The 20,319-nt window shown below is 36.7% G+C and overlaps 4 protein-coding genes and 1 long non-coding RNA gene across 5 annotated transcripts; 4 read left to right on the top strand and 1 right to left on the bottom strand.

Moving 5' to 3' along the window:
- Positions 1-10,130: 10,130 nt before the first annotated feature.
- LOC124454218 lies at positions 10,131-10,877 on the top strand. The gene has a single exon (XM_047005023.1). The coding sequence runs from the start codon at positions 10,131-10,133 to the stop codon at positions 10,875-10,877; it is 747 nt and encodes a 248-aa protein (XP_046860979.1).
- Positions 10,878-10,958: 81 nt separating this feature from the next.
- Positions 10,959-12,224, top strand: LOC124454217. Its single transcript, XM_047005022.1, has one exon. The coding sequence runs from the start codon at positions 10,959-10,961 to the stop codon at positions 12,222-12,224; it is 1,266 nt and encodes a 421-aa protein (XP_046860978.1).
- Positions 12,225-13,409: 1,185 nt separating this feature from the next.
- LOC124454362 lies at positions 13,410-14,215 on the bottom strand. The gene is made up of 2 exons (XR_006951426.1): positions 14,176-14,215; positions 13,410-13,469 (listed from the first exon to the last, which is right to left on the bottom strand). It is a non-coding gene; the product is annotated as an uncharacterized LOC124454362 (long non-coding RNA).
- Positions 14,216-15,420: 1,205 nt separating this feature from the next.
- LOC124454216 lies at positions 15,421-16,490 on the top strand. The gene is made up of 2 exons (XM_047005021.1): positions 15,421-15,438; positions 15,492-16,490. Exons 1-2 carry the CDS (start codon positions 15,421-15,423, stop codon positions 16,488-16,490), a joined length of 1,017 nt encoding a protein of 338 aa, XP_046860977.1.
- A 49-nt stretch (positions 16,491-16,539) lies between these two features.
- LOC124454215 lies at positions 16,540-17,265 on the top strand. The gene has a single exon (XM_047005020.1). It carries the CDS (start codon positions 16,540-16,542, stop codon positions 17,263-17,265), a length of 726 nt encoding a protein of 241 aa, XP_046860976.1.
- Positions 17,266-20,319: the final 3,054 nt, after the last annotated feature.

The raw sequence follows: 20,319 nt of genomic DNA, 5'->3' as shown, positions 1-20,319 counted from the left end.
CCATGATTACAGGAAACAACAAGAAACAACAATCACGCACAAAAACGATTTCATCTCAGCATTAAAATATTCATCTCAAGGATAAATCTTTAAGAGTTTCATTGGGTTATTCATACGAAAACCAGATCCATATTTCATCGTTACACATTATCATTTTAAAGTGACACAAACTTTCCCTTGATTGTCCACTATCTAACAAGGAACACCCTTTTGCCGCTTAGAAAAGTTTAAGGATTCAATAAGTCGAGAAATGTGAAACTTTCAACATCCTGAAACCATATGACAGTCAATTACTTCAAAGTGAAGATGCTTAGAACAATTTTTTCTCACATCTTTCATAGCAACAGCCTGCAAAACAGCAACTCTCACAAGAGACTATAATAGGAAATTCAAAAAATGTCCGAGTTGTTTGCACAATGTGAAACTCACTTTATCTATCCCTGTTAAGAGACAAGAAAAAAATATTGTAGAAAAAAGCTAATGAACATTACACAGATCTTCATGTATACTTAACATAGACAATATCTACCCAAACCAAAATCGAAAAGTCTCTGGAAGATAATTTTTCAATCAAATCAAACGGAACTGCCTGACCTTAATTCCAGCCCTAACCAAAAAATTAAGGTATTTGGAATTGGTTTAAGATTTAACATGACTTTGACTCATAGATTTCATTTTAGATTATTTATAGTGTTAAAGCATTTTGGACTATGTTCAAAGTCGTTTTGATAATTGCTATTGTGGCACGTTCTATTAAATTAACCTTTCTGGCCTCAGTTATTACTTGAAAATAACTGAACAAGAAAAAAGGGGAAAGGATATCTTAACATGTAGCTATAGATTGTGCCTTGTGAAAATTTTGTCTTCTTCCAATACCTAATATATAACGAAGAAAGAGATATACCTAGGCGAAGAAGTGGACAAACTTCTTAACAAGAATCAACCACCATGTAGCGTCGAAAGACAATTCGTAACCACAGGAAGAAAATTTGAGGCTGAGGCTCAAGCTGCTACGCCCCCAAATGTGAGTACCATATGTAACAAAGAATAACATCATAACGACCTTGATGCAAAATTTGTTAAATGGTTGTTACAAACCTAAGTAAAAATCCTTTAAGACCCTAGGCAGGATATTATCAATGCTTATTCCATCCTAGTAAGAATCCGATGATGATCCTGCAGGACCTTACAAAAGATTATTTGTTCTTCCCTTACCATAGTATTCTATATAATATTACATTAAAGAATTCTATAACATATTTTATGCAATATTCAATTGATGCTAATAGATCATGCAAGATCCTGTAAAATCCTCTACAGCATTTTTCTAGAAAGCAGGAATGAAAAAAGCAGGCTACAAATTGAGAAAAACATGTCATATTTGAGAGATGGAAGATGAAAAAATTAACCTTTCAATTGATACATGCTTTCTTTATAACAACTATAGTTTTTAATTACTTATTAGAAAATACGATATATGATGAGCAATTTGGATCATTTATACAAAAACCAATTTGTCAAAATAAATTGATATTTAAAGTTAATATATAATTGTATATTGTCAAGTAATGTAGAATTTAAGGTATAGAGTGCCTCTCCAACGTATAGGTTTACATTGCTTTCTCAGTAAATATACCACTGTTGTATGTTCAACCATGTAATAAAATCCACAAGGCAGCATGCTACAAGACTTTGACAATTTAAAAAAAAGAGCAGGAAAATACCTATGCTCCTAAAAAATAATCAAAATGTCATGGCATATTTTTTTATTTTGAGCTCTTTGGTGAGTGATGCATAATTCCCACTCCTTGTATTTGTGAATGCACACTGCCTTTGAGTTGACCACTTGAACTTTTCCATTTACACGTCACCAAATACGAAATAAAAAATACAGCTTATCCTTGACATTGCCATAATAATGCAAAAAAACTCTTGTAACTAATTAAGAAGGTACATACCTTGCTTGGTCAAATATCATACCTTCACATTTTCTTTTTAAAGAGAAATAATTAAAAATTCTCTACAATGGCAATTTTTCATCCACTATTCTTCTATAAGGATTAAAAACATGGAGAAAAATACATAAGCATACTAAATACACTATAAAAAACATATCAAAAAAATATGAGTAAAGATAGAAAATTTTCACTTAAATCTGTCAAAGGCACTTGACTGGCCAATAGTATTAGTATTGTCAGACACAAAGTAAACAATACAATTTTTCCAGAATATTAACACCAGAGCTTTTTTGATAAGCTAAATTATCTGTTGGATACATCTATTTCTTCCCCGAAATGGAAACAGGAATTTTCATATTTGTCAAAAAATTATTGCATGTAAATCATACATTGCATGATTTTTGATGTCATATTTGTAACAACAAAATGTTTTCATTAAAACTTACCGATGTATCAAAACTAAGTTTTCATTGTTAACAAATGATGCAAATGGCAAAGGACAAACAGCTCTGTTCTGGGTATGGATTATCAGCATGCTTAATTATCATACAAAATAAAAATATGGTAAAACATTATCCGACATTCTACATGCACAGGCCATAAAATGAGAATTCATGTTGGTTGTTGTGTATGAGAATAACCATGATACATTTTTTTTTCAATAAAAGTGCTCTGACTTCTTGAAAAATTGATTGAAAGTAACAAGGATTAAATTGAACAAGGATTACCAAGAACAAACTGTCATTGTTACTTGAGATCAATGACATGACTAATCTAAAAAATTAGGAAAAAACAATATCAATTTACAGTGATAGAACATGTTGACATACTATTATATCTTTACAATTAACTAAGATTGACTTGCTTTTACTGATTCAACGAGCTTAAATATTAACATGTAAGGATTTACCTTATAAAAATCGAAGAAAGACCCAGAAACAAAAAATGACATTTGTTGTGATGTGTTAATACTTTCTGATAAAAACTACAATAGCATACAATTAAAAATATAATTGTAATTAGTTTGCATAGCAACAAAATGGCCCTCGAATTCTCAAAAGCTGACACAAAGCATGGCAGCTCAATATAAAATTGGCAGAACCAAATTGAATAGACTGACCAATTGCCAATGCCACAAACTTATTGCGAAACATCAACAACAGAAAATTAAGAGATGACTTAAAGAAAAACAGTCAATATTGTCACAGTAAATACTAATAGTGATACTGCACATGGCAACATAAGTTGAGAAGAACATGAACATTTTAGTCAATAAATCCTAACCTTGGTCTGTGTAATCAATAAATCCTAACCATCAATGCTCAAACTTAGAAACGATGGAAACAGCTTTCGAAAAGGGCAAATAATTGCATAAAGATTTGCTTTTCAATGTGCATTGCCTTGATGCTTTGTGCGTGTTCATTATAACGTACTAATTGAGTTATGATAATAATAAATAGCCCATCATCAAAGAATCAGTTTTATCCAGAAATTCAACTATAAAGAATAAATTTATTGATGATTATATAGAATATTATGAAACTTTACCTCAATGGTGGAAAGCAGTTTTTTTAGATCTATTCCAAAGTAGTATTTGCTAAGTTTGTTTGATTGAATGTAACGATGGAGCCCAAATCCTATTGATGTTCGATCTTCTTGTGAAGTGAAAGTGACTGAAATCCGTATTGATTAGCAGCGATTTTTCAAAATACCATGGAAGTTGCGCTGATTTTATAACATTTTCAAAATTTGTAATGAATGAAAAAATTCAATACAAATTTTCTTTGGAAAGAAGCCAACAATCATCACACAAAACATAGGTACGCGCGTACATGTGGGTAGCCACAAAATAGACGGCAAACACATAATATATATTAAACATTGAACTTTGTTTTAAACATTGACGGCAAGTACGTAATTTATAAAATTTTTGGCATTGCAAAAATGTGCTATGAGCTCAATCTTTAGTCGAATGACCAACCCAAACAGACCTTTTGAAAGCAAAGGCGCAAGTGGTACATACCAAATATATTTGAGAGATGTAATATGTTCTAGGTTGTGATATGGTTGTAAGTAATAGAGTAGTGGGTTTATTGACCTCTTTCGTTTGCGCTTATAATGTATAATCCTCACTCAGGTCACAGTGCTTTGGTGAGCAAAGCGCAAAGAAGAAAGCAATTGACTGTATTTTCATACGAGTCTTAAACATATTAAAGTAAACTTCTCGATGTGGATTTACATGAAGATAAAGTCATATAAAAATACATCAAGCCTTATGATACATTTCAAAGACAGTGCGACAAATTGTTTATTTAAATATATTTTGGTATTTGCTCCCCTTATTTAAAAAAAGTTACGTAATTTTCATTTGAATCATGAGTGAGCTAAAAGCAAATATTTGCAGTTCTTAACCATTTTAAAAGTTTGATTTAGTCCATCTATTTTCCATACACTTTATGGCTTCCCCACACCCATTTGTTAGCTTGTTAAACGCTCTTGCATATATTACATGTCACATGACTTAGCTTACATCGTTAAGTTTAAGTTGCAATAAATAAATATGGTCAAATATGATTTCAAACGAATTTAGATATGAATTTATTTAAATTTTTGCTGAAAACTATTTTTTGATATAAATATTGAATTTCATCAGCTTTTTTTTTCAAATAATTTTCTGAAGTATATAAGTGATATGTTGTTCAGTCAACTGATAAATCAACGCACTTCATACGAATTGTATTTATTTACATTATAAGATGTGACACCTGAATAATGAATATATGTTCGGTAATTTTGCTACAATGGGTTGTGCTGTTTTGTTGCTACTTTTCCCATACGATTTTGAAAAATTTTATACCGATTACAAATATTGCCATTTGCATTCTACTGGTAACTGTCCCGAATTTTTCGTGTTTGCTTACATTTCAAACGTCACGTTTGTCAGACGAAACGTAGGGTTTCAAATTAGAAACGTAATGTTTGCTCAGGAATGTGTAAAGTTTGCTCTGGAATGTTTAACGTTTGAGGAGCAACTTGAACACGTTTTGGTCATGTGACTAACATGCTTATACGATTTTCCAATGATAAATGCAGTAGCAACTGAAAATTACATCTGTATACCTTAAACGATTTGCATAGTTTGATAATTGAACGTATAATATAAAAAAGAGCTGTTACAAACTTAGAAATCCGCGATTTGAACAAACGTAACGTTTACCAGTTGAAACCATTGACTTCTATAAGACCTGGAGGGGAAACATCAACAAAATTACTATGAAATATTAGCGCGCGGCCGCGTGGTCAAAAACATGGCGGATTTCGGTGGTCAAAATCAGCGGAGAGACGCGGGCTCATGATATAAAAATTTTGTCGCCCACCCTGATTTGACCACCACGATTGGGAGTATAGAAAATATCAAAACTATTTTCCTAACATAAACACTTTTTTAAAATTATATTTATTAAACAATCTTCAAGCTTCCGTGGTTTGCGGATGCTGAAATAGCGACAGAAAAGGAAACATTTCATGACTCCTGTAAGTAGCACAGTAGTGGTTTTACTATTTTGTTTTTAACACGATACTTCAAGAGTGCTTCTGCTACTAAGTTTTAATTTAAAGTTATTTTGGTCAATTCTTGTTTGTTCTTCTTTTTATCGCTCGCCAGACGTGGCGAAGCTGCCAATTTTTATCGAGTTTTGCATCCATCTTGTATCATGATCAAGCTAAACTTTCCTGATTTGAATTGAGTTTACCTCCCAAAAATTGGGCAGAATTTGTTCATATTTATTTTTTAAAGATGATGGAAAAGTTTGCAACAGAGTTGTGTTGAAATTGAATGCCGTGCCATGCGAAATTAATGAGAACTTTGGTACATGTCGTATAATAAAAATAACAATTAAACTACTTGCATGCTCAATTTGACTGACTGTATAGTGTAGACAATTATAATGGGTTTGGAAAGTTGGATCTATGCAAACAGTTTTAAAATACTACTTAGCGTTTCTGTAAGTGAGTATTTACTGTTATAGTAAACAGGTTACTCCTTCAAAACCAAGATAAAAGAAGTGTGTTGAACAATGTGCTAAGATTTGCTCTTAACTTTGAAATATTTGTTCAACAATAGCATATGTTTGTATCATTAATATGCTTGAAAAATTAAACATATTGTTGTCTCATCTAACCAAGTCCATACTTTGTATGATTCCAGGTGATCCACAAATTCACATGGGATGCATTGGTTGCAATGAAGTTGAATGTAGAGGAAGCAAAAATAGATGGCAAAGAAATTCTTTGTGTCTTATGAAGAATTAGAACAAATCAATAAAAAGAATTCTTTAAACAAATTGTAAACAAATTTAAATTGCTCATGGTCAAGCAACCTAGTCAGAGAAGCAAAGTCTGTCTTCAAAATGTGACCTTTCCAATTATGTTTAGTTCTTTGTACAAAATACTATTTTTGAGAAACTTGATTTGTAAGTCTTTCATTAATATTTTTTACCAAGAGATAAAAGAAACAAGTTCAAAGGCTTGATGGAAAATACAAAGATTTATCAAGTTGTTTATCATTTCATTCCCAATTGTTAGTTTGTACATATAACTAATTAGTATTGGTAGCTGTAAGTTGTTCAAGCAAAACAGAAGAGTATTAGTGGTTGAAGGGGTTAGCATTTTTGAAAAATTTTGTTTAAAAAATTGTAGCTCTTCTAGTTCAACATACATTTTTTTATGAGTTTTCAGAAGATTTATCAGGTAATGACAATACACTTATCATACTTATCCATGGTAAATTTTCAGTTGACTTATGTCGTAGGACTGAAGCAAACATTTTCTCGCTTCCTTAGGAGCATTTTAACACAGATTTATCCACTTGAGCAAGAAAAATAGTTGCACCAAACTGTTTACAAACAGTCAAACACACAGAAGCATGAAATAATGTATAAGTTTGACGAGATTTACAGGTCTACTAAAGAATGCCGTTTGATTTTCATTTTTAAAAGGTTAAAATATCATAAAATAACTTAAATGCTACAGCCAAAATATGCGTTTCTCTACCTTTGATTTTCTTTATTTGATGTGTCTGTACTGTGTTTTCACGTAATGCTGAAGCATTATTTTCACATGATATGCTGTCGGTATTGTAATTATTGTTTTTTCTCACTTGTTTTGTTCATATAAACAGTAGTAGAAATCAGGAGGGAGTGAATATTGAAAAAATTTTTAATGTGGAAGTTTTGACCACCAAAATCCGCCATTACCGCCATGTTTTTGACCACGGGGTCCAGGTCCCTTTTCCCCTCCAGGTCTTATACAGGGTGACCCAAAAAGATGCGTATCCATGAAAATTTCAATTATGGCTTTAATTAAAAAGCTATTTATTTCAAATTACAACCACGCATTATTCAGTTTATGAAAGACTATTCACAAGAGTTTCGGCTATTTCTGTCAATTTTTAGTCAATTTATGGCTTTCCCAAGATGTGTTCCAAATGTCCACCATTTTGTTGCAAGCAAACCTGTACTCGTCTGGCAAAGTTTTGAATCACTTTTATACACTCCTCTTTCGGGATGGCTCTTATTTTTGAAGAACTTAAAACTGCCATCACAGCAAAATAAGAGCCATCCCGAAAGAGGTGTATAAAGTGATTCAAAACTTTGCCATACAATTGCTATAAATGCAATCTAAAAATTAAATGACTAATGAAAATCTTCCATAAACTGAATGATGTGTTGTAATTGAAATAAATAACTTTAATAAAACCATAATTGAAATTTTCACGTACATCTTTTGTCACCCTAGAACTCAATGGTTGAAACCCGACGTTTCGTCTGACAAACGTGACGTTTGAAACGTAAACAAACGCAAAAATTTCAGGACAGTTACCAGTTAAACGCAAATGTTAATATGGAAAGCCATAGTGGACAAAAGTTGTCTAGAATCTTTTTCTGTTCGTGAATTTCTTTGTCTGATTGAGATGGGTTTTTTCTATTGAGATTAGTTTTTACTGTTGAGAATACATGTTTTATAGTCCAGATAACTTTTTCACAGTCGAGAATTTTTTTACAGTCGAAATTTTTTTCACACAATTTTTTTCCGCGTTTATAGTGGCATTAAAAACTATATGGCGACTGAATCTTCATCAGGTGCATAAGATACTTTCGCAAATATTTAACCGTATCGAAGAATTGTCGGATGCCTTGGCAAGTACCGGGGCATCTTCCAATAACTATGCTAGTGTTGAAGTTCACGACTCGGTTGAGGATAAAGTAAGAAAGACGTCTAGACAGCATTCATTATCATCAGACATGGAAGTAAATCAACCAAGTAATTCAACCAATAAGTTCTATAAGACCTGGAGAGGAAAAGAGGTCTGGACCCCGTGGTCAAAAACATGGCGGTAATGGCGGATTTTGGTTGTCAAAACTTCCACTTTGAGAAAAGTTTTTAACATTCATTCCCTCCTGAATCCGGATCTCTATTCCTGCTTGAATTAATGACAACCAGCGAAAACAACCACGATACCGTAAGCATAAAATATTGAAAATAATGCTTCAGGTTTTTGTGAAATAGACACACACATTTAAATGAGGTAAATCTACTGTAAAGTAACGTATATTTTGTCAAGTAATGCTTTAGCTACATTAGAAATAAGTATCAAACGGCATTCTTTACACTGTCAATGTGTTGTTAAGCTTTAATGCATAATCCCATGCGCATTACTTGTGTTTTTGACTGTTTGTTAACTGCTTGGTGCAACTGTCGTTCTTTAATAGATGGGTAAATCTTAGTTAAAATGTCCAAAAAGGAGTTAGAAAAAGTTAGCTTACCCCTACGACTTAAGTAAACTGAAAATATATTATAAGTAGGTATGTAATTTTTTTTGAGTTTTTTTGGTAGGATTGATTCTGGGTGTCTTATCAGGTATTATGGTATCATTATCAGTATAATTTTTATTTTTATTAATATAGAGTATGCCAAAGAAACTATACAAACTAGTTGAATATTTTTTGTCTGTTATCTTTATTTGTAATTCCAAGTACTCTAGCATTTTCCATTAGTATCCTTATTAGTACTTGCATTATTAGTATTATTGGTATTATTGTTAGTACTACTATTAATATTATTAAGCTGTGATAATTTTTATCAGATAAAAATCTTTGTTTTTTCGTGATTGTAAAAAGTGGTATATTATTTGATATGAAAGATGATGGAGAAGTAAATATTGATGCAGATGGTGAATTGTACAGTGGTAATCAGCTTCAAGAAAACAATCGTTTGGTTAAGAAAATCGCCACTAACTGCTACAATGTGTTAGCAGACATGATTATTGCGTTCAAGGACGAAAGTATTTTGTCGTGTTGCCTAGAGATTGTATTTATCGACGAAGCAGGAGATTCGAAAAGGGAAGAGGTCCTGGTGTAAAACAAGAGGCGCTTAGCATATTTTGGAGAGAGTTTTATAACTCACTGGCTACTGGTGCTTCCGAAAAAGCCCAGCTATACGTTGTTGTATAATTTAGGATATTTCATTTATATTTTTTATTGCATGCCAGATTTTATAAGTTCCCATGCAGAGTTTTATGTGTGCCAAAATTATAATTAAAAATTAGGGTGTATATACTTAACACTTCCTAAGTATTTTCTCTCTTAATTAATTCATGTTGTAGTAGTGCACGTAAGTCACGAAATGTAAACATATAAATAGACTCAAATTTGTAATAGTCAAAAAGATTGTGTAGATTGTTCATTGCTAATAAACTCCATAAAACAAACCGAATCAGAGTGCAGATCAATTTTCTGGACGAACTCAGTGAATTCTGCGACAAGTGGTCCTTCGAGCCGGATAGTATGGAGGAGTTAGCAAGAAAGAAAAGAGTACGAGCAGGTCATCGCGGTTACCTGACGAAAGTTGTGGCGTCGGCAGCAGGCTTAGTCGACGCATTCAATGAACGAAGACAGAATGACGCGGAACAGCAACGCGACAAAATCTTGGAGACAGTTGCTATGCTCCAAAAACTGGATGAAGACATCCTTAACTTGATTGCTGGGGACGAAGAAGCGTCAGAACTTGACATTGTCAGCGAAGTCGAGGAAGCTGGAAGAATAAGTTCTGAAGCAAGGTCGATGGCGAGGAAGCTTCGCCAAAAGATTGACGGCAATTGCGCTTCGGAATAGAATGAACAGTTCGTTAAGGTCTGACGGAGGAGCGTCGGTGACCAATAGAACAGTTTGCGCAAAATTGCCAAAGCTGCATGTTAAGCGGTTCAATGGAAATGTTTGCGAATGGCAGGAGTTTTGGGATTCCTTCGAAAGCGCCATTCACGGAAATGGAAGTTTGTCCGACGTTGACAAATTCAATTATCTTCGGGGACTCTTAGGCGAACCAGCGAAGTCATGTATCGCGGGATATTCTTTGACTTCAGCGAACTACAACGCTGCAATAGACGCGTTGAAGGAACGCTATAGGAAGCCAGAATCGGTCCAACGAGCGCACATGCAAAAACTTTTGAACTTAGATAGAGTGAAAGATCCGAGAGATATTACGTCTCTTCGTCACTTGTGTGATAGTGTCGAAGCACATCATCGAGGTTTGGATGCATTGGGAGTGGACAACGCTACGTATTCATCAATCGTGGTACCTTACGTTTTGAACTTGATACCGGAATCGATTCGATTGTTGATCACGAGAGGCGAAAACTTCCATCAGTGGGATATGGACGATATGCTAAGAGCGTTAAAGTGCGAAGTTGAGCTGCGAGAAGAGCATCGAGTTCAGAGAGAGCAACGAGAACGGCATGGTGATCCTGAGAAGTCGTCAAATGGAGCCAGGCGGTACGATACGAAAACAGCAAGCGCCCTCCTGACAAAATCGGGACCGGTTCGTTGCGCATTCTGCCTGGGATGTCGTCGGCATGAAGAATGAGAGAAGATCAAGTCAATTGAGGAACGTAAGAATATTATGAAGAAATACGGTCGTTGTTATATTTGTTTGGAAAAGGGCCACATGGCTCGTGACTATGACAACAATATTAAATGTAGTATATGTAAGAAGAATCACCACAAGGCTCTGTGTGATTCGGGAAAGGAAAGTAAGCCCCAGGGAACTGTTGGACAAGGGGAGGTTGGGAATGTAGATGCCAATAGTAGTAATACTCTATTTGTAAGTCCTAAGAATAGTTGTGAAAACCCAGGATGCAATGTTGCTTTGCAAACTGCACAAGCAAAACTGGTTGGTAATAAGTCGGGACGAGTAAGGGTTTTGTTGGATTCTGGGAGTCAGAGATCATTTGTTACTGAAAGGACGGCTAAAGCGTTGGGATGTAAAGTCGTTCGTGAAGAAAATCTGAGAATAGTTACGTTTGGGAAAAGGGCTTTAGAGAACGAGTTGAGAAGGGTTGTGCGATTGGATTTGAGTTCGTTGTCGGGTGGTGAAGTTGTATCTATCGAGGCATATGTTGTACCAGAAATATCAGTAATTAGTAATCAACATTTGGAGGTGGTTCGAAATAACTTTGAACATTTGAAGGGGTTGTGGTTGTCTGATGTTTGTAAGGTAAATGAGGAATTGGAGGTAAACGTACTCGTGGGTGCAGATTACTTGTGGTCGTTGCAGAAAGGTCGTATTATGCGAGGGAAGCAGGGGGAGCCTGTGGCTATCGAGACGGTGCTTGGATGGGTAGTTTCAGGGCCGGTTGGAAGCACGGATAAGAATCAAACCGCCACTGCTCAGGTAAATTTTTGCTCCGCTAATAAAACTTGTATCAACGTAGAAAACTTTTGGGATTTAGAAAGCCTAGGAATTAAGGACAAAGTGAGTGATGTGCATGAATCGGTCATAAACGATCTTAGTTTTGACGGTACACGTTATTCAGTGGGGTTGCCCTGGAGGGAGGGTCACGATCCTTTACCTACTAACTATGACTTAAGTCTTAAGAGAATGAAGGGACAAATCAGACGACTAGGTAAGAACCCAGAATTACTGAAGGAATATGACACTATCATTAAGGCCCAAGAAGAGTTAGGCATCATAGAGAGGGTAGGAAAAGATAGTGTGATTAATTCTCATGCCAAAATACATTACATGCCTCATCAAGCTGTCGTGCGAAAGGATGCCAAGACGACAAAGGTTCGAGTGGTTTATGACGCAAGCGCTAAAGTACTCAAGTCAAGTGTCTCTTTGAATGATTGTTTGCATATCGGACCTTCACTTAATCCACTTTTGTTTGATATTCTGCTTAGGTTCCGTGAGCAAAGAATAGCGCGGACATAGAGAAGGCCTTCCTAAACATTGAAGTGCACGAAAGGGATCGAGATAGCCTAAGGTTTTGTGGGTAGATGACGTACTGCGCAACAATTTGAATCTTGTAGTTTACCGTTTTGTAGAGTCGTATTTGGGGTGAATTCGTCACCATTTTTGCTTAATTCGACGTTAAGGCATCATATTAGCAAATATTTACAGTGCGATAGGGAATTTTCAGAAAAACTGCTAAAAAGCTTTTACGTGGACGATCGTGCCAGCGGTGAATCTAGTACAGAGCGAGCGTATCAGCTATATCGTAAGGCCAACGAACGCATGAATGAAGGCGGATTTAAGTTACGCAAATGGCGGACTAATGATAGTGCGTTAAAGGGGTTATATCACGAATTATAGCCCCCCTTTTTTATTAGCTAAATTGAAAGACCTTATTTCAGTGATTTTAAATCTGCAATTATAATTGAAATTGGATTGGTGAAAGTGATTTTATGGACGTTCAAAGTCACGATTTTCAGCATTTTTTTTGCGAACTTTTTGATCGGTATGCTAATGAGTTGTGACGTAGATAGTTGAACACATATATCAACATGGCGTATTCTACTAGTAATCTTAATAAGAAACGCGGAGGAAAACGCTGTGTTGCTGGCGGACCTAATCAAATTAGTTGCGCCAATGATTCAAAACAGAAGGAATGTCGATGCATCTGTTTCCTAAAAAAGAAACAGAGCCGCGAAGACATAGAAAATGGGTAAATTTTGTGCGTAAACATAGACCGGGTTTTGAGGCTTCCTCTACCTCTTGTCGGTGTTCTGCGCATTTTGATGATTCTTGTTTTGACCTTAATTTGAGCGTGCAAGTCAAGCTCAAAGAAGGTTGAAGAAAGACGCTATCCCAACCATAGACGTGGCTGGGATTCCTGAACCATCACAGGACGAAATAACCGATCGAAAGCGCAGACAAGTAAGTTTACGCTTGTTTATGTTAATTTTTCTTTTGTCATATAAATTCGATATAAGTTTTGTAGATTATTCGACATACTCTCCATAAGCCATCGCTGAAGGAAACATATTCTCTCGATGAGGAAGTACCATCTACTAGTGATGGAGCTGAGCATGTTGAAGTATGCACTGGGGAAGCAAACGATTCGCCATTTGAAGAAGAACTACATGCAGTTGATGAAGATATTTGTGAATCCCAGTCTCCATGTAAATCGTGCCATCGTCTTAAGAAAAAACTTACATCTTTACAAAAGACTTTAAGCTGATATAAAAGACTTTAAGCTGCACTTTATCCGTGCTGTAAGTATGGGATAATGGTATTGTTTACAATTATTTTAGGATGTAATGATCTGCATTTTTTCCTTAGTGGAACAGCAAAGACAGCAGTTACAAGACCTAACAGATGATGCAGATCAAATATTAAATAGCTCTGGGAATAAAAGTACTCAAAATGTACTAAATGCAAAGCTCCAATGAAAGGACATCCTCGAGGTCAATGCTTCACTGAAAAAGAATAAATTGAAGTTGGTAGATGATAGGGCAGTGGTCAGACATTGCTTGGAGCCTGTCTGGAATGGAGAAGTAAGGCACCTCCTTCCCACCACCAGCCTGAGGGTTCACCTTAGGCAAGTGATAGTACCCTCTAGCCTCCCTATCTGGGCACTGATATACACACCTTTCCTGATGATTACAGTATTAATATAACATTGAATGGTATGTATACTTGTCAGATTGAAGATGACTATCTCACTCGATTGTGCAACTAATTAATTTTCATGAATAATTTTTTTATTGTAGTTTAATGCTCAACATGCCCTTTGTGGATGCAGTGCACTCAAGTGTGAAGACCTTATAAGATAAGTTCATGTGGCTTGCTATTTTCCATTTTTACATTTATGCTATGATTTAATTCCATATAATTTTTCTTTTTTTTCCCAGACTGACATTGAAGAAAAGATTTTCTTTACCGTATAGTGCATCCATGTATCTCCTATTTGGTTTTCATCTAGGCATATTTCCTGACCATTCTAAACTCAGCAAAGAAGGCCAACAGTCTCTACAGTGCACAAGTTAAAGACCTTTCCATCATCGCCCCTCTGATGGTATGTAACCTTTTGTGTTACCACTTGGATATGCTTTCCGAATAAAGTGGTAAACACAAGCAGGTAAAGGCCGAGTATTCTCCCATCCCATAGACCCACAAACCATCGCATCAACCATCTGTATGCCACAGCTCTCAAGTACCTGAAGTAAATAAAAAGGTTGGACTAATTATTGTTGATGAAACAATGTTGATGATAACATTCTTTCTCATACAATTTACAATCTTACATATTTAATGATTGTGATGCTTGGCGGCGATAAGCACGTCCATTCCTATCTCTCAATAGTGGCCCGACGTTTTCAAGGACAGCCTCATGAACTAAAGGCCCAAATTTGGCATGCTGTGTTATGCATGATATTTTCTCAATGCTGCCATCGAATGTCATTTTCTGCAAAGCTGGTCCTATTTCCTTACAGCATCTGTACTCTAATGCGCCTTCTAACAAATCGGTATGACAGCATTGACAATTACACCTGAAACGTGGGAGCATTGTGGTTTATAAAGTAACTTTATGTATATTACAAACAGGAGAAAACAACAACTTACCATTCACCGAGTGGAATTACGCCATCACTTCGTTGTTCTAAGGTCGCAGGAGAATTCCATCGGGATCATCTGGAGTATGCACTTCATCACCATCTCCTGCGAGCGGTTCATCGTCATATGCGAAGTCGTTTAAATGCTCGACATAACCCACGGATTCCGAGCTCGAATCAGATACGCATTCAGACATCGAATTCGAATTATCTGAGCACTGATTTGAAGCCATACTTTCCGGACAACTTGTTTTTTAATATTTTATTGAAAATACTGTCATTATTTGTTTTAACACAAGAAAAACGACAACAAAATCACCTCCTATAATATAATATTATATTGACGGAAACAGACGTGTTCAACTATCTACGTCACAAGTATCAATATGGCGTCGTAAAAAATTCGCAAAAAGTACCCGACTTTGGAGGCAAAATTAAGGAACTTATATTTATCTGTTTAAGTCCAGCGACATGTCATAGTTCTTCAAATAATCCAAATTTTCAATTAAGCTAATAAAAAAGGGGGGCTAAAATTCGTGATATAACCCCTTTAAGATTGCAAATTGAAGAAGATGTGCGTGACGTGGAAAGTAGTTGCGTTGATGAGCAAACGTATGCGAAAACCACGCTTGCTCAACTACAGGGTCAATTTGGTAAAGTATTAGGGTTGGAATGGGATAGCGTCGGGGACGTAATAATATTCGATTTCGAAAATTTGAGTGCGAAAGCGGAAAACACGGAACCGACGAAGAGAAATGTGTTGAGTCTGTTGAGTCCTACGATTGTTAAAGCTAAAATTCTCTTTCAAGATATTTGTTACAGTGGCGTGGATTGGGACGATACATTGCCTAAAAGTGTGAAAGAGAAGTGGGAGAAGTGGTTGAGAGATCTAAAGGAGGTAAAGAGTGTTTCAATAGGCAGGTATTCGAGCGGCGTGACTGACACATCTGGCTCAGAATCAAAGCAGAGATATTTTTTGCATGGATTTGGGGATGCGTCAAAGCGAGCTTATTGTGCGGTTGTGTATCTAGTAGTTTTGAACGGTAACGATGTTCGTGTTAAGTTGATTGCCAGCAAAACAAGAGTAGCCCCGATGAAAGAACTTAGTATTCCGCGGTTAGAATTAATGGCAGCTAGAATATTGGCTCATTTAATGTCTGCAGTCAGGAAAGCGTTAGAGTCAGAGTATAATTTTGAGGGCGTTAAGTATTGGACTGATAGTATGACTGTTTTGTATTGGATAGTCAACTCAGGCAATTGGAAGCAATTTGTTCAGCATAAAGTTGACGAAATATTAAGGCTTAGTTCAAAAACAGAGTGGAGTCATTGTCCGGGTAAGGAAAACCCTGCAGATTTAGGGTCGCGAGGGGTCTTGATGACTGAGTTAAAGAACGCGGAGGTTTGGTGGTCAGGACCGTCTTGGTTGCGGGGTAGTCCAAGGCATTATCCTATGGTGAAGGAGATAGTTCCCACAGTAGACAGCAAGGTTGAAGAGAAAAGGTCATTTGTTGTTAACCTAATCATAAGTGCAAGGTCATTGTTTGGAATTGGCAATGTCATTAGCATAAGTAAATACAGCACACTTACACGGCTGTTAAGAGTCACTGCGTGGGTGAAGAGATTCGTCTATAATTTGAAATAAAAAAAGACTAGGATTAGAAATTTTTACCGGACCAATAAAAGCGAGCGAAATGAATGATGGAGAATGCGAGTGGATAAAGTCAGCCCAGCTAGAGTTACGAGGGCAACCCGAGTTTAAGCAGTTAGAAAGACAGTACGGACTGATAGAAATGAACGGGATACTGCATTGTACGGGAAGATTGGGTGAATCAGATTTGGAGGCAGAAGCTAGAGAGCCGATTGTTTTGCCTAGGAGACAGTATTTCACAGAGCTAGTGATTAGGCAGTGTCATGAATCTGTTATGCATGGGGGAGTTCGGAGCACGTTGGTGCAACTGAGGTCGAAGTACTGGGTACCCAAGGGCAGACAGGAAGTTAAGAGAGTGAGCGGTGGATGTGTAGCTTGTAAACGATGGAACAGTAAGCCGTGTACACAAATAAAGCAAGCAGCGTTACCAGAGTTTAGGGTTAGGAGAGCCGCACCATTTGAAAATTCAGGCGTAGATTTTGCAGGACCTTTGTACGTAAAAACAAAGGCAAGTATGAGCAAGGTGTACATTGCGCTGTTCACCTGCTGTGTGACACGCGCGGTTCACTTAGAGTTAGTGCACGACTTGAGTGCAGCGACATTTCTGCGCTGTTTAAGAAGATTTTTTGCAAGGTTTGGAACACCGAAACTTATTGTTTCTGACAACGCCAAAACATTTAAAGCCGCAAAAAGGACGTTGTGCGACTTATTTCAATGCGAAGAAGTAGATAATTGCCTTAGCGCTATAAACATTGGGGCGGGACGGTGATTTTCGAAAGTCTAGTTTGTTTAAAAGTTTTGGGCAATGCAAAACTTACTTTCGACGAACTGACAACTGTTCTAGCTGAAGTTGAAGCCAAATTGAATCCTTGACCCTTAACGTATGAGTACGAGGAAGTGAATAGTGAAGTACTTACTTCTGCACATTTAGTCTATGGTAGGCGCATCGTGACATTACCCGATAGCAAGGACACAAAATTTAATGATTTAGGACAAGATTCGACTAGAACAAACACTAGGACACGATTCAAACATTTAAGTACCATACTGGAGCATTTTTGGAGCAGGTGGAAACGGGAGTATCTCACGAATCTTCGGGAATTTCATAAGGTTGGGATGGCAGACAAACAGTCGGCGATAATTAAGCCAGGGATGTGGTCATTGTGTTTGAGCAGGGTAAGAAAGGGAGTGGAAGACAGGTGTGATTCAGGAATTGATTTGTGGCAAGGATAAGGTCGTTCGTGGTGCAAGGGGTTTGCGTGGTGACAAACGGTCGTCGCCAGGTGTTGAATAGAGCGATTCAGCATTTATATCCAGTTGAGGTTAAAGACGAGAGTAAGGTTGAAGGGTTGTTAAGGAGGATATAGTTAGCGGATGTAAGGAAGACTAAGAAGAGGCGGCTTTGGACGCCAGGTGGAAGAGTTAGGGCGATGCTTGACTCCTGAGTGAGTCAAGGGAGAAGTGTTGTATAATTTAGGATATTTCATTTATATTTTTTATTGCATGCCAGATTTTATAAGTTCCCATGCAGAGTTTTATGTGTGCCAAAATTATAATTAAAAATTAGGGTGTATATACTTAACACTTCCTAAATATTTTCTCTCTTAATTAATTCACGTTGTAGTAGTGCACGTAAGTCACGAAATGTTAACATATAAATAGACTCAAATTTGTAATAGTCAAAAAGATTGTGTAGATTGTTCATTGCTAATAAACTCCATAAAACAAACCGAATCAGAGTGCAGATCAATTTTGGACGAACTCAGTGAATTCTGCGACATACGTCATGACTACCAACAGAGTGAATGGAAAAGTATTTCTCGTATTCTTGTTGCAGGATTTATTAACTTTGCATATTTTCGTGTTACTTTGTCCAGTGCATTTAATGCTTCCTGTCTTTTTCGGAGGACGCGCTTCCTAAAGATTGGCTAGTAGAGTCTTTTCATCAATACATATCAAAGGAGGAAAGTGACACTATAGAGGCAAAAGAAGTATCAGTGATGAATGCCCTGGCCCGTCATTGGACGAAGATGTAGCTGACGTGCTTTCAACTTACAAGTGCCGCAGGGTGATTAAGAAGAGCTCGATGCCAAAAATTATTGAGGAGTTTGCTCATCAAGAAATAATACTGCGTCCAAAATACGTGGCTAATGCATGGTCACTGATCCTGAAGCAACTGAAACGTTTTAAGCAATTTGAAAGTGTTGAGAGCTTGGTGAGTTTTTATGAAGCAAAAATGCCAAACCAGAAAAAGGTTTGCAAGCTATTGATTTCAAGCCCAACCTCTGACGCCGAACGGGAATGCTTCTCTCATTTAAAGCGGTTCGTTAAATCTCTTGACGACAACGTTATTAGTATTTTTCTCCAGTATGTTACTGGTAGCAACATCATTGCAGTTGATTCAATCGAGGTTGCATTTAGTGATGAGTCTGGTAACGCAAGTCGACCTGTTGCGCACACATGTGCTCCTCTACTGATAATACCATCAACTTACCAGTCATACAACGAACTGTCTGAGGAATTCAATAACATTTTTCGACGAGAAGCTGCATGGTCATTTTACATAGTTTTATAGACAAAAGATAAAGACGAACAATTAAACAACAATGTTATGGTTGAAGTTATACTATACCGTATACGTACGTATACAACTGTTCTGTTATAGTGCTCTTTTATCAAGGGTTTTTCTTCACAATAACCCATTATATGATACATTTATGTAGTAAAAAATTGTTTTGTAGATAAATTATAGTGTACGTTGTGTTTCTCTTCACCAAATCCAAGAACGGCACACCTCTTAAAAAATCCTTTGACTTCTATGTGACAATTAAAGCAGTTAAGACGATTGTTGATAAAATGGTATGTTTTAAGTCTCAATTCATTCTAATAATTTTTCATTAAATAGTTTTTGTTCTTCCTGAAAATAATTTTGCAAATATTGACGAGCTGTGAGTTAGTGGTGATTTCCGTGATTGCCGTCATCGCTTAAAGGTTCCGGAAAAAGGCGGCCTATTTCAGGGACAACAACCATATTGTCCGTTTCGATATCACCTACCTCGCCATCAAGATCATGGCCATATAAATTTACATCATCGATATTTACGTCTGTTAAATCAGTTTCATTAAGCTCAGGACGCCATAATGCTAGGGGCGACATACTCCGCATTGTTCGAAGTCCATGATGATTCCATTGGTTGACAAACTCATTGAGCGAGGCTTGCATTGCAGGAATGTAAACATGGTGCAGAGCATACAAATCGATTTCATCGTGCGCATCTAGAAGCTCGCTTTCCTCCATAAATTGGAATAGATCTTTATAATAGGAGGAACTCACTCTTTTCACTTCCGCCCAAAGACGCTCAATTCTTTAGTTATGCACGCTGCGTCCAGCTATGAAGCTTCCTCTGTTTAGACCTCTATTAGCTATCAAACCTCGCAACGTGTACTTTCCAACTCCACCCCCCCTATCGCCACGTACGCGAGATGGAAGCCCAAATCTTTGTGCACCATTGACAAAACATTGCAAAACAGTATACGCAAGATTGTTCGTGAAGCATTTCAAATAAATAATAGTTCTGCTATAGCCGTCGATGCAATCATGCAGGACAAATCTCCAAGTGATGAGTTTGTGATTGGAGTCAATGTGCCAGAAATGATTTGGTTTCCTCACATTGTACACCCGCATTTGTATAGCGTATCTCCGTCTTATGGCACGGTTAATAGGGTCAATAGTTTCTAATGCTTCCCTAACTCTCCACATTTGGATATGAATACCCCGACCACGCAAAGCTCCTCTTACGTAAGTTTCGCCAGAAAAGGGTGT

The sequence above is a fragment of the Xenia sp. Carnegie-2017 genome, unplaced genomic scaffold (genome assembly GCF_021976095.1).
Source record: "Xenia sp. Carnegie-2017 unplaced genomic scaffold, XeniaSp_v1 HiC_scaffold_3, whole genome shotgun sequence".
NCBI lineage: Eukaryota > Metazoa > Cnidaria > Anthozoa > Malacalcyonacea > Xeniidae > Xenia > Xenia sp. Carnegie-2017.
Note: the sequence above shows the minus strand (reverse complement) of the source record. Positions and strands in the feature narration are given on the sequence as shown.